The sequence below is a fragment of the Abrus precatorius genome, unplaced genomic scaffold, assembly GCF_003935025.1.
Source record: "Abrus precatorius isolate BTA unplaced genomic scaffold, Abrus_2018 Scaffold8, whole genome shotgun sequence".
Lineage (NCBI taxonomy): Eukaryota > Viridiplantae > Streptophyta > Magnoliopsida > Fabales > Fabaceae > Abrus > Abrus precatorius.
In genome coordinates, this window is record NW_020874428.1 from 37,428,713 (window position 1) to 37,446,423 (window position 17,711).

The following is a 17,711-nucleotide window of genomic DNA, read 5'->3' on the forward strand; positions in this document are numbered from 1 at the left end:
GCTGCAAAATTTCTCGAGATGTTAAAATCTAATAATAATAAAAAAGGGGGGGAATTTCGAGAAAAAAACAGGGCAAATCTTACCATCTTTAAACTTTGTAAGGATTCTCACATCTTGAATATCAAGGTGAAGAGGGTAAGGATAAGTTTTAAAAGAAAATCTCGAAGATGTTATTCTACTTCGAGGAGGGGATAATTCGTTCAAAAGAGTCGAAGGTAGATCGACCCATTTAGGTGAAATTATGGGTAAAGCCAGAGCAAAGTTACAGTTTGGCAAAGGTGGAAAAGTTGGTCGAAATTTTTTAAAAAGGATTTCTTCTATAAACTTCTCAAAAGGGTGAAAATCCCTATACCTATTTACTCTTTCTTTTGTTTTTTCTCTCAAGGAAAGAGCAGCTTCAAAAATAGTTTGGGATATTCTTTGTGGTAAGTAAAGTACTTTAAAAAATCGTTCAAAAGATTGGATTTCTCGAATATGCGTACCTCTTGTCTTGGCCTTTGGATCTCCCTTCTGAAATAGAGAAAAAGCAGAATTCATCTTCTGGTTGCACGCTTCGATAGATATCTCAGGGTGATGATAATAAGTAGACCACCAACTTTGAAAAGTGCTGGTATAGTAGAAAATAGGCTCGAACTCAAGAGGGGAAATTTCTGGCCTACGTTTTCGAAAGAAACTAATAGCCTCATTCAAATCATCAATACTCTTTCGAGCGTTTTCAAGAATATCGAGATTGGACCCCTCCAGCATGAAAGAGGGTTTTAACTGGCCCAACCCAAATTGTCGAGCTACCAAATTTGGTTGATAAGCAACCACTTGATAAGGCCTATGGGTGAAACTACAAAAAAGAAGTTGACACGAAAGAAATTGTCTCCATGTCATTAAAACTTCAGACTGGGCACTTGGAGTTCTCGAAGGAAAAGGGCGTTTAAACCATACTGGCCCTACCTTTCGAGCAGAAAAAGGAGCAAGTTGAGGAGTAAAAGATTGAAGAGATAAGAAAAAATTGAAATATTGTCGAAAAGCATTACAATAGTGTTTTTTGGCTATGTTAGTAGTCAAGAAAGTCAGACGAAAACCTTCAATCTCTCGAGAAGTATTGGGTGGTTCAGAGCTTTGTAATTTTTCTTCAAAAATAGCATTCAGCCAGAGATGAAGCAGCCAAAAGGGGCCACTAATGACTGAAGGAAAGTCATTAGACCCAAATGAAGCTACGGCCTCATTTAAATTCTCATACAAATTCCCTAGGATAAGCTTCCCAAGGCATATTGAAGATTCTTCGTGCAGTAATTGGGCCAAAGTAAGCAGTGTCTTTGGTACTTGGAGCGATCTCGAGCAAAAAACATATGCGGAAAGCCAAAACATCAGAAAAGAAACATGCTCCTCATCAGTAATAGGACCATCTCGATTCATATTCAAGGTTATGAAGAGTTGGTAAGAAAGCTTTTGGAAGTTGGGGGTTACATCAGGATTTTTCGGGTGAGAATCTGGTCGAAATGAAGGACCAGTTGGCCTAAGACCAAGAATGGCAGCCACATCGAAAAGAGTTGGGGTAATCATACCACAAGGCACGTGGAAAGAGCTAGTTGCTCGATCCCAGAAGAAAAGAGAACTCATGATCATAGGGAAGTTGTAAGACAAATTGTACCTAGACAATTGAATGATATCATAGATTCCTATGGCCCTCCAACTATCTTGTTTTTCACCCTCAACTCTATCTAACCAAGGCAAATATAAGTCTTTGGTTACAGGAGGCATAGTTCTAAATATTTTTTGGGCATTCTCGAGAGAATCCAAGTTATATTTGGAAGAGAATGCCAAGACTCCACCAGCGGAAAAAGAAGACTCGACAGATGACTGAGGAACAAAAGGACCTAAAAATGCATGAGGTTTCGAGCCTAATGAAAAGGGAATGAGTACCTGGGATTTCCAAATAGCCAGTTTCTCTTCCTCGAGAGGTGGCTCAGGAAGGTAGCTCGAATGACCCAAAGGAACGAGCTCAGCATTGGAGAAGGCAGAGGGAACCCTAGACTTGGAGGCCATTTCGACGAGAAATAGAGAAGTTAAGGACTAACCAGAAGAAATTTCGATACAAAAGAAGCAGAAGAGAGAGAACAGAGCTCTTAAGAAGGAGAGTAAAAATGAAAGCGTTAAAAATGAGAAGGTAACTTCGCTTTTTATACTAGTCCCCAACCTCGTGCAAGGCCCATACAAGAGCCCAAGTCCAGAGTATTTTGGCACTTAGTGGGAAGATGAAGAGATAGTGGGGTGTCTTTTTGATCAAAAATGGCCTTAAATCCCCAATAGAACGGAGCACGTCTCAATAATGGGACATTTTCGGTAACTGCCAAGCAATACCTGCATTTATTGCGCCGACTTTGGACGATGTGCCTGACATAAAGCAGGTAAGTGGCAGAGACGCCATAAGAAATGGCGGGAAAAGTAGAAAATGAAAATTTTCCAATTAAATATCAAAATAAAAAATATTAAAATCTCATCAACCTGAGATATTAATATTTTGGGGGGCATCTGTTTGGGATAAGGAAAATTTTCTAAGTTAAAAATCATGTTGAAGGAAGCTACATTTCGACAAAATTTTAAGGGTCAGGAAGGAGCCTAAAAATAGGTCCAAACTTGAGAAGTATCAGAAAGTTGTCCAAGACTTTTTAGTTTCATATAAAAAAAGATACATTTCAAGCTATTTTAGAGGTTTTTGTCATCTTGTTGATTTTTCTCTAAAAATGCTCGAAAAATAAGACTGACAAGAAGATATTCTAAGTCCACAAAACTGATGGCTTTTTCGAGGAGTTTTGAGGGGTTTCCAAGTCACTTACATCTAAAACTGCTCAAAAAACAGGACTGACAAGAAGATATTCTAAGTCCACAAAAACTGATGACTTTTCGAGAAGTTTTTGAGGAGTTTTCAAGTCCCCGACATCCAAAACTGCTTGAAAAACAAGAAGTGGTCAGAAAATATTCTAAGTCCAAAAACCTAGCTGAGCTCCAGATTTCCTCCAGAATTGCTCGAAAAATAAGAAGTGGTCAAAAAATATTCTAAGTCCACAAACCTGGTCGAGCTCCAGAATCCCTCCAGAATTGCTCGAAAAACAGAAATGAGCAAAGAAAATGTTCCAAGTTCACAAGACCAAGACAGGTTCTCAAAACTCAATAATGGCTCGAAAAGAGAAGTAAAAAAGAAACTATTCTAAGGCCATAACATTTAAGGAGTCTCCTAGATTTCTCTCAGAAATACTCGAAAGATAGGAGTCTTGGAAAATTCAAAAGCGGTTACCAATAGTTATCAATATTCACCACTACGCAAAAGGAGATCATGGGCGATAGCGGTTACAAAAGAAGCCCCAACGAACAGCACGATCACAAGCAATCGTGGATAGTGAACATCAACAGTTGAAGGCAGTTACTAAGAAGTGCCCGCAAAAGGAGGAAAACGGTGATGATCTTCATGTCTATAAATACTCCAAAGCACCATTTCACAAAGGACGACTTTTTGCACCCAGACACCACACCTAAACACTCTGAGACGCTGAAACTCTGCACCGCGCCAGACACCAGCTACAAGGAGACCTACGGTGGCCGTTGTTCGCCATTGTGAGGAGTTGTACGTTTACATTCCAGTACCTTTACATTCCTACATTTACCTTTCTGCATTTTAATTTCAGTTCTTGTTACTTATGTCTTCGTACGTTGTTTAGTTCCGGCTTGCTACATTTTTGTAAAAGCATCTACGTTTGATTTAATTGTGCACATTTAGTATTCACTATTCCTGCTTAATACTCTTTTACGCCGTTAATCTGAGCATCACGTTAACGACACACTTAAAAGAACCCAAAGAGAACCTAAATTCAGTCCCCAGATTGATCTTTAGATTATTTGTTTACAACTGTCATTTTTCACCGTAAACAATAAAACATCAACGAAATTATCTTGTGATAAAATATATATACACATACAAAAATATAAAAGTATAAAATTATTAATTATCAGTTTTTTTATCAATAATTATTTCACACTGTATCTTTTACAATTCACTTTATATTTTAGAACTAATGTGCATTTACTCTAAGTATTTAATATTTTTATGTTGTTTAGAGACATACAGTGATAAATTACTAAATAATTTATTTTATAAAAAATCACAATAGTTAATATTATCAATACTGAACTTGCCCATCGTACTTCGCATACTGAACTGGGTTTTTTTATAGCCCACGGGCCATTAATTCCGTTAAAGTCTTAACAAGTTTCAGTTAAAAAAAACTTGTAATCAATACAGTTTGTGATTTGTCGGGTTTGTGTGGCCTTTCTATTGTGAGGGCCTGTTATGGAGTTAAAATATAAGATGCTTTGTACTTTATTATTATTTTTTGAATAAACAAGTCGCTTTCTTCTTCTTATCATTGTATAAAATTTAGAATACATTTATTATTTTCTACTTGACTACAGTTGACCACAGTTAAGTTAATAACTCTATCATACGCTCATTTTAAAGTGAATATGTAAAGGGTGTGCTTATTGAAACAAACAAGAAAGAAAATATATATTTTCTTCAAACAATTCAAATGATATAGTCATTTCTTTCTCTCACGCACACACTTTTAAACAATAAAATCATTTATTTTTGTTCTTAACATATTCTAAAATTAATGTTATTTATATACTTGACATATATAAAAACAAAAATAATTTAATTATATTTATTTATTTTTTATAAGTTTTGACACAAACAATTTCCATAATAAATAATTATAATTAATTATACAAATTGATACAAAATTTATTTTATATAAGATTTTGTAAATATACTATGGTATTTAAAATATTTTTTTTTAAATACAAAAATATAAATTAAATTTTATTAATAATGATTTTTGATATAGCTACAAAAGTTAAGATATGTAACAACTAAATATTATAAAATATAAAAAAATATCAATGATATTTAAAAATAAAAAAAGTAAAAAAATTAAAAAATCCTCGGTAATAATTTTTAAAAAAAGTTAAACTACAAAAAATCACCAATAATAATTTTTTAGGTAAGTTTTAAAAATTTTCATATTTTCGTTACTTTTTTTAAACTCATATTTTAATTTTGTTTTCGTATAAAAAAAACCACCAGATAAATATTTTATACACTTACACTCCATCTCTTTTATATACAAGAGAAGAATTTAGTGAAAGGATCGTTTAGAAGAAAAAGTAAGAGAAATGATTTTTTATTAAATAATTCTATATAAATGTTAAGATTAGAAACTGTTTATTTTGAACATTCACAATAAAATATAAAAAATAATATTTATACCTTTCACTTTTAGATTTAAAAAATCTTTTACTATTTCACTCTATGCAAATAACATTAAAAAGTAAGGCGGCATGCTTTCTTTAATCAAGAAAAAGGTTTGGTTTTTTTCATTTTGCTTCCTTTCAAGTTATATAGTTTTGGCGAAGGTAGTGTAGAAGTGTGCAGTGGCCATATTCAGATCGGCGAAGAATGAACAGTGAATAGTAGCGATGGAAGAAGAAAAGGCCGCAGCATACTACGACGAGCTCACTCGAAAGGGCGAGGGAGCCGCCAGATTCAAGCAAGGCCTTGGATTTTCGGCTTCCGCGCCAAATGACGACGTTCCCAAACCCGGCTCGGCTCTTCTCACCTCTTCCTCTTCCTTCCTCTCCAAATTCGTAAAAGCCTCAACCCCTTCCAACACCTCCGAATCGGAGAAGCAAGCGCAGCTCCAATCCATTCAGAACAAGCTCAGGAAAAATCCCTCTTCCGAGTCTAGGGTTTCGGACAAACCTAATCACGGTTCTTCTTCGAGTAGAAGACGAAGCAGAAGTAGAAGCAGAAGCAGAGAGAGGTACAGGGAAAAGGAATCGAGGAGGCGTAGCAGGAGTAGAGATAGATACAGGCATAGAGATTCGGATGGAGATAGGGATAGGGATAAGCGTCAAAGGGAAAGAGAGAGAGGGAGACGGAGGAGTAGAAGCGTTTCTCCTCGCAAACAACGGAGGTCGGAGAATGATGCCAGTGATGTTCGGAAAAGAGGGAAAGTGAGTGAAATGAGAAAGGGGAAAAATGCCGAGGTCGATTATTCCAAGCTAATTCAAGGTTATCAAGATATGGTGTGTTCTAGTTCAAGCCTTTTAATTTCTTTCTTTTATTTTTTTGTGTGTGTGGAATTAGTTCTTTGGACAGATAAAATTAATGTGTTTTTGCTTAATGGCATATGGCTAGTTGGTGCATGATTTACGTTGGGTTTAGGTGATTAGAGGAAATTCTGTTGAAGCTGCATTCCTTCAAGATAATACTTGTTACTGAATATAGGAATTGGTATACCTGATACATTTTATTAGTATATTTTAATTCGAATGATAATGTCATCCAAGTAATTGTCTGAACCATGCAATGAAAGTAGTGTCTTAAAGTTGAAACCCCACTATGATTATCATAACCCCCTGGAGGATGTCAATTCTGTAAGATTTCTCACCTTGAGATGTTACACTTAAGGGTATGTTTGGGAGAAGGATTTTGAAGGCAACGGAAAGCAAGGATAAACTCTATTCTCTAATAAATATTCTCTATTTTTTCATTTTTTCAAAATAAAAAAGTGATATTTTACCATAAACGGAATATCCTAATCTTTTGTTCAACAAGTATTATATAGCTCTCGTAATTTTAAAAATAAAAATTTCCTTTCCTTTCCCTTTCCATCCAATGCCCTATCCGCAAATATCCTAAGTTAATTCATGGGCATTTATCTTTGTTATTATCTACAGTCATCTGCTGAAAGAGTCAAAGCCAAGATGAAGCTTCAGCTTTCTAAAACTGGTAAGTCAATAGTTTAGGGGCAGTGCTTGTTCATACTTCATACATACCATTTATGCCATGTTTTGTAATAAATAACTTTTTCTGCTCTATGTAACACTGAATTCAGTAGCACTGATATTCAATGTTCTGAACATCTTTTCCGCAGTGAACTAGTTTAAGAATGATTTCCAAGAAATTAACATGTTAATCTACATGGAAAACTTGATTATTGTCTTTAATGGTTGTGTTCTCTGATCTTCTTGTAGTATAATATTCATTGGTATTAGAAGCTGGTTTAGGCTGCTTCTATCTAGTGATATACATGAGGCTAGGTATTATGAATCAAAATTTTAATATTTCATTCTTGAAGTGTGGATAGACATATTATACCCATAGCTTGCCAACTGTGAAGGTTGATCCATATTGTATTAATTTATTTTCTCGGATACTTTTAATGCAGCTGCACAGGATTCAGAAAAAGGTGTGGGCTGGGAGAGATTTGAGTTTAACAAAGATGCCCCTCTTGATGACGACGAAGAAATTGAAGGTCAGACTTGATTTTCAATATTGTTATTCTAAATAAATTCCTGGGATTTCATTCCTTGCTTTGATTGCTCATTGTTCTCCATTCTTGGCGAAAGTTTTTAAAATACTCTTATGTCTTTCTTGCATTTGTCATTTCTATCTAGACATTTTTTTTGTCTCCCTGTGGTTTTCCTGTTAATGTAATTAACATATTTCTCATGTTAGTGTAAATGTTTCGTGCATTTTGTTGAGTGTACATTAAAGTAATGCCATTATCAATATTGAGTACTTTAATTATATGGTTGCCAATCATTATACTTTTTTTAAATTATTTATTTGAACGTTTATTAATAGTTCATAGTTTTTTGCATCATTGAACGATAGTCTTTCCAGCTATATTTGCTTGTAATTGACACAGTTTGTAGTGGTGGATTTCGGTTGAACATAATATAACTGATTCGTTTACATGCTTCCTATATTCAGCTGCTGAAGATGATGCATCCTTAGTGAAGCACGTTGGCCAGAGTTTCCGGTTTTCTGCAGTTGAGGTATCTTCCTCATCCCTTATGCTCAATAGGCAACTTAGTTTCTTTTTGAATACCTGCCTGATCTATGTTTGGAAGAGTGAATCTCTCATTTTGTTACATAGGCCAGAAGGGAGGAACAAATCCAAGCTGCTCATGAGGAAGCTATGTTTGGTGCTACAACACATCCGCCTCCTATCAGTACAGACAGTGAGCCTGAAAGGGAGAATGAGGAGGTTGATAAAAAACAAGTGGTTACAAGCCTCTTAAGTGAAACAGTAAGCGGTTTTCTATGCCACAGTACGCATGAATAAGCATAACAAATAATTCAATTAACTCCCTTGTATTTGATTTCAGGTGCTGGCCAAGCAAAAAGGGTCTTGGCGTGATCGGGTTCGTCAGGCTTAGAATTTGCACGTGGAGTTTAAAGCTAGTAGGAAAGTTGGCCAAATGACACATGGAGTTTAAAGCATAACTTTTCAATTTTGCTGCTGGAATTACAGTGCAAATTTGCTTGGTTTATACCTGGTATGAGGTGGGCTTTATATATATATATATAGTTCCTATGCAATGTCTTTGTATTCAGAGTTAAATTTTACAGGGAAAGCTTGCTCATAGAATAATGTTAATACGCAACACGCGTCACGTCGGCACAGTTTTCACCACCTGATGACCGTTGGTCTGTCTCATTTTTTGTACATTTCACATTCTAGTTACGTCACCTTACGTAGATGTGAGGTGCTGTGACTTCAGTGCATGTGCATCAAGCATTATCCGTGACTGAAAAAAAAAATCTTGGAAGAAATTAGTATCAAAATTTGTCTTTTTTGGTCTAATAATGCTGCGGTTAATCCTGTGATGGGATGCTATAGCTATCGCGTTAAGCACGTTTAGGCAAGTAAGAATTATTTGCTTTCATTCAAAGTGCGTTTAGATCACAGCAAGCGATACAAATTTTATTGAACATGGTATTGAAAGGCAAAGAAAACAACAAAATTATGCGCTACTGTCATTGCGCACATATTTAGATAATAACAAGCTCGCGGGAAGTTTCGAAGATAAAGTAAGTTAATTATAATATTGTTGGAAATTTATAGACACTCAACCCTTTCTTAAACAAATCAAGAGTAGAGTTTTCATACGTCGTGCTACTGTATATGGAAAGGATCGCAGGTGAATGTACAACATTGAAATTGGCTCTCTCTCTCTCTCTCTCTCCCGCTTTAAATCTAGAGTGTAACAGAAGGTTTTTTTTTGTGTGTGTGAAAAAAGGGTAAATTTTCAATAATAGAGAAACATAGATATAGAGAGAGAATAATGAATGAGCGAAATCAATGAAGAGTTAAATTAGATAAAAAATGACGTTTAAGAAATGATCTTTTATTCCTCAAAATTTGTTTCACAATAATTTATACTTTGTAAAACATCACTGTAGTATTATCATGATATGTCTCATATTATTGGAAAATTAATTTATTGGTTTAAAAACCTTATCCTGTTACTGTTTTGGTAGCACGTATTGCTACGACTTAACTAATAAAGATTAACCAATGGGTTGGAGTACAAAAATAAAAATTATATAACTCACATTCTGGATATGAGTAGATAAAGGTTAATATACTTATTAACTATTGACTTTGATATAAAGGTTAATATGAGCATTCTGGAATATGAGCAGATAAAGATGAATGATAATGAGTACATAAATACTTGTTAACTATTGACACTAATTTAAAAATAATAAATTTTTTATTAAAAATTATGTTAAGAATACATTAACGATCATGGTGTGATAGTATTAAGAATTGTTTTTAATAATAAAAAAAAAAGTTATAATTCGTTATCTAGTACTTTTAAAGTAATTGTTAATACTAGTCTCATAAATTATTAGAAAAAATGAAAATAAATAATTAAACATATTAATGTCTTTGTTCCAAAATAAAGGTGAAATAAAAATCGTTGAATAAATTATATTGGTTCCGAAACAAAATTGAATCATACGTACCATAAGTCTATATAGTCTATTACCATGGGCGATTGGGTGGAATACCATGTCTACTCACAGTTGTGCTTGTGCATCTTTTCTTTCATTTAAAGCAAAGCATATAAATAATAATAATAAATAAAATTTCCCATGGTATCACAGATTCACATAAAGTAATTGGTGCTGTGAGTCTACTCTTACCAACCCACTGTCTCCTTCCATTGCATGTTTGCAAGCTCTGTTTAACTGTAACCCGTCTTCTCTCTCTCTCTCTTCCATTTGTAACGTTGCTGTAGATATGGCCAATCGATGGCTTAGGCCTGAGGTACGTTCCCAGTTGATATTTCATGATTTTGCACATTCCCTTGTTACTTCAGCTATCCTTTCTTGGGTTTCACTTTCACTGATATTGATTCTCGCTCTTCAATTATGTGTGAATTCATTGCATTGTAGGTATACCCATTGTTCGCGGCTGTTGGAGTTGCCGTCGGAATATGTGGTTTGCAGTTGGTTCGTAATATCTGCATCAATCCTGATGTCAGGTCTCTCTCTCTCTCTCTCTCTCTATCTCTCTCTCGCTAATCTTGATTCTCGGTCTTTATTTTGTATGTCGATGCATTTTAGGTGTGCTTTTAATACAAATTAACTAAATTAGTACAATATGGGTTCCTTTTTTTAGCATAAGAACCAGTCGCTTACATGACTACAACACTCCAATGGTGATTCGGTGTATGGAAGGTAGCTTTGTTTAGAAACATGTTAAAAATTATACAAATATGTGTCGAATATAGAAGATGTAACTAATAACTTTAAACAATATGTAAATTCATGACCAGTCAAACATAAATATAATTAGCATTAAGTTATAAGCAGCTCTAAAACCATGATTTTACTGATTTTAGGGAAAATCTGACTAGTTACTTCGACCCTGGTCATTGACGCTAGTAGGGAAGAGGAGAAGAAATTATTAGCTTCTATCTACTCAAGTACTTCAGAGATGTGGCAGATGGTTATGCACGGGAAGGGTTACAAACACTAGATTAATGTTTGTTTAGTTATCTGTTATTACGAGAGTAATTCAAAAAATAAAATTGTATTTGTCCAATAAATTCATGCAATTTTACATTAGAATAAAAAAATAAGAGAAAAAGGTATATAATAAAATGAGTAATTTGATATAAAGAGTTAAAGGGGAAAAAAGTAATGTTATATGAATAATATAATTCATGAAAACAATAACATGGTATTCACACGAGCATATGTCGTTAAATTAAATTTTTAGTATTATACGACATAATGAATGTGAAAAGTGAATAGTCACACTCTCAGAGAAGAAACTTAGAGTATGTTAAAGAGTTTTTAGTTTTTAAAAATAAAAGTTAGTATATTGTATTATATTATATTTTTAAAAACTAAAAACTCTTTTCAAGATAGAAAACAAACATACTCTTAGTCTCGTGTATGTCTTTTTTCGATAAGATTTATATTCGTGGGATTCACAGAATTTTAATGTACAAGGATCAAATTTTGATCCAAATTATACATTTTGCTTTTGTAATATTTAGCTAAACACGTGTAAATATAAATATGCATTTATTAAAAGTTTTATATTAACATTTTCTAAGCAAAGCCTATTAGGTGTATCCTAGATATCCTCATAGCATCAAGAGATATCAGGTAAATTAATAAGTTAATATAAAAACATTGATATATTTTCATTCAATATAAGTATGTTTGTATTTGCTTTTGGATATTAAAGGGTCACTGACAGAGACATTTGATTTTTGTTTCGATGTATTATTAATTGGTCCCCAAAAATGAAATAGGGTGAGCAAGGAAAACAGAGCCGCAGGGGTTTTGGATAACTCTGCTGAGGGAGAAAGGTACGCGGAACATGCTTTGAGGAAGTTTGTACGAAACAAAGAACCAGAGATTATGCCCTCCATCAATAGCTTCTTCACTGACCAAAGTCGCAACTAAAGTTCAGTTACTCTAAATTAGCACGCGGCAATTTGAAAACGACATATAATGCATTGTTTTGTTAAAAAAAGTTTTATGTGATTTTGATTAAGTGATATTGCTATATTAATGTTATTAACGTACTCTTGCTGTAAATTTTAACATATTATTGATGCTTTGGTAAAACATTAATTAGTATTTGTCTTAAATAAAATGTCATGATCTATAAGGCTAAATCTTGTTGAGGGCAGAATGATGATAACATGTATAAATAATGACTTTTATGAAAGCTAAGTTCATTCTTTATACTATAGGGAGAGGGTAGTTTATCTTGTTAAATATTTATATTTGAAATTATAGCTATGTCCAAAATACTTTAGGTAGTTAAATTTTTTTTTTCTTCTTATATTCTCTTTCCATGGAACTTTTTATTTTCAGTAGTAATAATAATGATTTATAGTTGTTGCACACATGCTTGTCTAAACCCTAAGAAGAAATGACAATTACATGTGTCGTTAAGGTTGTGATAATTTAAATGACAAATTAAGTTCAGACTTTGAACACGCTCTTGCAGCAACAAACATCTATTTTGTTTCTCACTTGTTTTATTTTGCCAAAAGAAAAAGGTGGTCGAGATCGTGCAAAATTTGAATTCGTTAGACACGTCTCAATTTTATTTTATTTTTTGATAATCAAATTTTTTATAGAATAAATATGTATATAACAAATTTGTTAGACACGTCTCTATGATAATTAATATAAATACGAAGATATTTAATAATATGTTTAAAATAACTTATAACATGATAACAAAGATGAAGAAAGTTAATAATGCTGATAACCCCACTTATAAGAAATATGATCTTGTCCAATCTCTCAAAAAATAAAAATGAATTTTTTGGAAGGTTGCCTAATTAATGACAAATGAAGAAAGATAGAAAAGGAGTATTTCCTGCTTGCTATATTTGTAATATGTTTTGAGCCTATAATGTATATTTTAAGATATTATCTTCCTCCTACTGAATTCTGGAAATTCCGTTATTCATAATATAAACTTGAGTTTTTCCTTTAAATTAAATTTAAATAATTGACTGTTATATAAGTTGGAAAACAAAAATGATAACGGGATAAATGACTGAATATTCTATTTGGAACTACAATGTAGATGTTATGAAATGATGTAAATAATCTTATCTTCCGTAACAAAGCTAATGATGCTAAAATAGTCTCCATCTATGTTTGAAGCTTTTTTAAGTAGGACTATAGTTCTCTTCGCATGTTCTCTGAAAGGAAAATTCAACTTATCTATTATAATTTATAGAATTGTCACCATCTATTTCCTTTAGTTATAGAATTTAAATAACTTATACATTCAAATAAGTAAAAACGCAAAATATAAACGAATTTTATAATATAAAAAATCTATTTATACTATAGACGAATTTATAGATAATAAATAAAAAAAGTTATTTTTGAATAAATTTATTTGTAAAACAAACATAAAAAATTCATCTATAAACAGTTTGTCATTAAACCCATAATAGTGTAGATGAGAATTTCTATAACTATATTTAATGAATTTATAAACATATAAATTCATTTGTAATTGAATGAGCAAAATGTTATTAGTTACAAATGAAATTTTGTCTATAATATGTGAAACAACTATTTGACGCATAACAGTATAGATGAGAATTTTTATAGCTACATTTAATGAATTTATAGACAGATAACTCTGTATGAATGTGCAAAACGTTATTAATTACAGATGAAATTCTGTCTATAATGTGTGAAACAAATGAAAACTGTATCTCCTCTTTCTTCTTCTTCTTCTTTTTCACTTTTCATATTTTATTGTCTTTCTCTCATCTCTCCCTCTCTCTAATATCTTCAATTCTTTGGCCATTGTGAGTGGTTAGAACATTAATTTGAAAAATAATTTGTATCGTTGTGTACCTAGTGGTACAATACTCTAACTTTAATTGGTTTAATTTTTTAATTTTTGATGCATAATAGAGACTTATGATTTTTAAGATAGAGTTGTAGGACTAGAAATTATATGATTGGGGGATAGGCGTAAAGGTTCTTCTCCGAACCTAATTACTATTTGTTGTGAGATTGTCTGTGCTCGTAAAGATTGTAAAATATGCATATTGTGGAGTTACAAGAATATGCACTCTCGAACAACTTAGGATTGTGATGTGTATGTTTATAGTTTATTTATTAATATATTTTTATATAATATATAGATTATGTGTGAAGGAAATGTATATTTTGTATTAGTATTAACACACATAAGGAAATTATAATAATTAGGAGAAGATTCTACTGAAATTTACAATAGAATCTCATGTAATGTAAAATAAAACATTTTAATACATTATTGTGTACTTGTGTTATATTTATATAGTCCATGATCGAGATGTACCTTGAAAACCATTCATGGATGTATGATATGTTCTACTCAGACTCAGGAAAGTAAAACCTAAATTCTATGAAGGTATTGAAGAATTCATACATTTTTATCGTAATTCTTAGCAATTCATTACTGATACCAAAGTTAGGTATCTATGTTATAAGTGTAATTGTATACAGTTTTTGGATATTGATTCAATTAGGTATGATCTATATAAATTTTGATTTAAACTTGAATATTGGATATGAACCAAACATGAGAAAGTAGTTAATTTGAAAAATCAGTTAAGACTGGGGTATGTTAAAAGCAATTCAAGGATATGGCAATTAAACGAGGATGTAGGTGACGTGAGTTGGAAGAAAATAATGATCGTTATCAATAAATGGTTTATTATGGTATTAGTCCCAAATTTATAACTTTTCATGATTTTGAAGCTGAACAAAAACTTAATGGAGAAATTGTAAGGTTTCATATTTTTTAAAGGCAACAAATAAACTTTTTTTAGGATGGGCATGTACATTCAAAGTTATCGTTAATAGTGAAAATATTTAGCATTAAGTCATAATGCAATCAAAGTCAAAGCTCATTTGACCAATGAGATACAGAAATATTCATTTATAAACTATAAATGAAAAATTTTATTTATAAGTTACAGATGGATTCAAAAATTTGTTTGTATTCATTTACTGACAATAAAATTATAGACAACTCTAAATCTGTTTATAACATTTAAATGTCAGTAAATTCTTAAAAAGTTATTTATAATTTTCATTTTTTTGTAGTTTTATATGTGTTTATCATGTATTTTAAAAAGTAAATAAATATGATAGTATTTCTATAAATATGATATATCTGAAAAATAATAGATGCAATACTTTTTTGCTTCTCCTCTTAAGCTTTTTTTTTTTTAATGATGTTTATGATATTGCCTAGAATGAATTGTTAGTATACACACTTATTTTTTAATTTATTAATAGTATAAAAGTCAACAATTTTTAATTATATGTCAATTTAGAATTAGATAATAATGTAATTTTTTTAATATATGGTTTCAAATTAAGTAAAATCAATTTTAGTAAAATTAATTTTGAATCAATAAACATAATTGAAGTGTGTATAATCTCAAATATAAATTTACATTAGCATATGTGTGTTTTGTTTTATTAAAAATTATATATTTTTTATACTGTTAATGCAAATAGGAAATAACCAATGTATATGTTATAAAGTAATTTTTTTATTTTATTAAAATGTTTGTACATTATTAATCTATTTCAATCTAATTTTAAAAGATTTATTTTAATATATTATATTAAAATGTGTATTCTAGTATTAATTGTTTCTATTGGTGTATGCTTGTAAATCTAGTTCTAGGAAATTATGTTTTTAAAACTTTATTAATGTGGCTATTAGAATTGGTGGATAAGAAGGAATTGATTCTATTATTTTCAGTTAGGTCCCTAGTAACAATCATTTTTAGTTTTTGCTATTCATTGTGTTGTATAAAAGCATATCATACATAATTAATGATATACACAGAGAGTTTTATTCGTCTTTCTCTCTAACCTTCTGATTCTTATATTCCAACATCTGGTATCAAAGCCTTAGGTTCATGATCCACCATTATTTTCATTGTGAGTTTTGATTAAAAACACAAGTGAGTGAGAGATGTTTGTTCAAAGAAAATTGTTCTTGATCATCAGCAACGATTATGACGGGTTCAAACGATAACTTCAGGGAAATCTTCTAATTCTTGATGGAAAAAACTAGGCAAGATGGAGGGTTTAAATGAAGACTCTCTTTGAGTTTTAAGAAGTAGCTAAAAATATCGAGTAAAGATATGTTTAATTGGAGAAAACAACTTTTAAATCTTAGAAACTTTTGTATAAGGAATGTAGAAAGAAAAATTGTAAGGCATTATTTTTTATTCATCAAAGTAAGATGAAGCCCACTTTGAGAAGATTGTCACTGCCAAAACAGCCATGGAAGCCTGATGCATTTTAGAGAAACCTTATTTTGGTGATGTCAAGCTAAAGAAAATAAAGTTGCAGATATTGAGGTGGCAATATGAATTGCTCCAGATGAAAAATTCAAAAAAAGTAATAGACTATTTTACTCGTGTTCTTACAATTACAAATTCAATTAAGGTTGTGGAGAGAACTTTACAGATCAAATGATAGTTGAGAAAATCTTGAGATCCCTTTCTTCTCAGTTTGACTACATAGTAGTTGTAATTGAGGAGTCCAAGAATCTTGAAACTTTGAAAGTAGAAGAGCTTCAAGGATCTTTCGAGGCTCCTGAGCAAAGATTGAATGAACAAAACTTTAAGAGAGCCTCAATTCAAGCTTTGTAAGCACATTCTACAAAGCCAAAGTGAAAAGAAAAATGGAATTTCATGAAAGAAAAGGAACAACAAAAGCAATATAATAAGAATATTAAAGACAATAAAAAAGAACATGCAGAATCTTCAGGTAGTTATAAATAGAAGGAATGGAAGAGAAAGGGGTGCAATGCTATAATTATAGTAGATATAGACACTTTGCAAGTGAGTATCGTGACAAACAGAAAAAATGGAAAAGTAAAGAAAGTTGATGAAGCTAATCTAGCAGAAGATGATGTTGATTTAGACTTAGAACAAATATTGTTGATGGTGACAGAAAAATCAAACACAAGAGGATGTGAGACATTGTATCTTGACACGGGTTGTTCAATCCACATGACAGGGAACAAGCACTGGCTTGTAGATCTAGACACCTTAAAGAGTAATATGGTTATATTTGTAGATAACATAGGCATAAGCATAAAGTGTGAAAGAATTAGAAATGTTGTGATCAATATGAAGGATGAGAGGAATGTCATAATTAGTGATGTCCTTTATGTTCCAAACATGAAAAGTAACTTGTTGAGTTTGGGATAACTGCTTGAAAAGGAGTATAGTTGGTAAATAACCCAAAAAACTCTTTCAAGCAATCAACACCATGTAGAGCTACAAATCTAATTGAAGTTATGCTTTCAGATGTGTGTGGACCAGTAAAGTCTAGCACTCTTGGAGGAAATAGTTATTTTGTATTGTTTATGGATGAATTTACAAGGAAGTTGTGGGTTTACTTGATTAAGAGAAAAAGTAATGTGTTTGTTGTGTTTCTGAAGTTTAAGGCTTTTGTGTAGAAACAAAGCAGCAAATGCATTAAAATCTTGAGAAGAGATGGTGGTGGAGAATACACCTCAAGTGAATTTGAAGCCTCTATGAAAGGAATGACATAGTACATGAAGTTACTGCACTATACACACCACAACATAATGGCTTAGCTGAGAGAAGAAATAGAACTATCATGAATATACTGAGAGGCATGTTGAAAGGAAAAGACCTTCCAAAGGAGTTATGGGGTGAAGTTATCACTACATCAACTTACATTCTAAATAGATCTCCAACAAAGAAACTGCATAAAATGACACCTGAGGAAGCTTGGACAGGAAGAAAAC

At 31.9% G+C, this 17,711-nt stretch overlaps 2 protein-coding genes across 2 annotated transcripts; both read left to right on the top strand.

Moving 5' to 3' along the window:
• Positions 1–5,403: 5,403 nt before the first annotated feature.
• LOC113847045 (probable ATP-dependent RNA helicase DDX46) lies at positions 5,404–8,650 on the top strand. The gene is made up of 6 exons (XM_027475887.1): positions 5,404–6,135; positions 6,790–6,841; positions 7,281–7,367; positions 7,829–7,893; positions 7,995–8,147; positions 8,227–8,650. The coding sequence occupies exons 1-6, from the start codon at positions 5,527–5,529 to the stop codon at positions 8,275–8,277; spliced, it is 1,017 nt and encodes a 338-aa protein (XP_027331688.1). The 5' UTR covers positions 5,404–5,526; the 3' UTR covers positions 8,278–8,650.
• Positions 8,651–10,151: 1,501 nt separating this feature from the next.
• LOC113848151 lies at positions 10,152–11,833 on the top strand. Its single transcript, XM_027477545.1, has 3 exons — positions 10,152–10,178; positions 10,307–10,395; positions 11,680–11,833. Exons 1-3 carry the CDS (start codon positions 10,152–10,154, stop codon positions 11,831–11,833), a joined length of 270 nt encoding a protein of 89 aa, XP_027333346.1.
• The last annotated feature ends 5,878 nt before the right edge of the window (positions 11,834–17,711 follow it).

Bases quoted from the DNA above. Each gene is read 5' to 3' on its own strand.
- LOC113847045 (XM_027475887.1), top strand. From the start codon at position 5,527: ATGGAAGAAGAAAAGGCCGCAGCATACTACGACGAGCTCACTCGAAAG. The intron at 6,136-6,789 runs GTGTGTTCTAGT...TATTATCTACAG, and splicing joins TTCAAGGTTATCAAGATATG to TCATCTGCTGAAAGAGTCAA. The intron at 7,894-7,994 runs GTATCTTCCTCA...TTTGTTACATAG, and splicing joins TCCGGTTTTCTGCAGTTGAG to GCCAGAAGGGAGGAACAAAT.
- LOC113848151 (XM_027477545.1), top strand. From the start codon at position 10,152: ATGGCCAATCGATGGCTTAGGCCTGAG. The intron at 10,179-10,306 runs GTACGTTCCCAG...ATTGCATTGTAG, and splicing joins ATCGATGGCTTAGGCCTGAG to GTATACCCATTGTTCGCGGC. The intron at 10,396-11,679 runs GTCTCTCTCTCT...AAAATGAAATAG, and splicing joins TGCATCAATCCTGATGTCAG to GGTGAGCAAGGAAAACAGAG.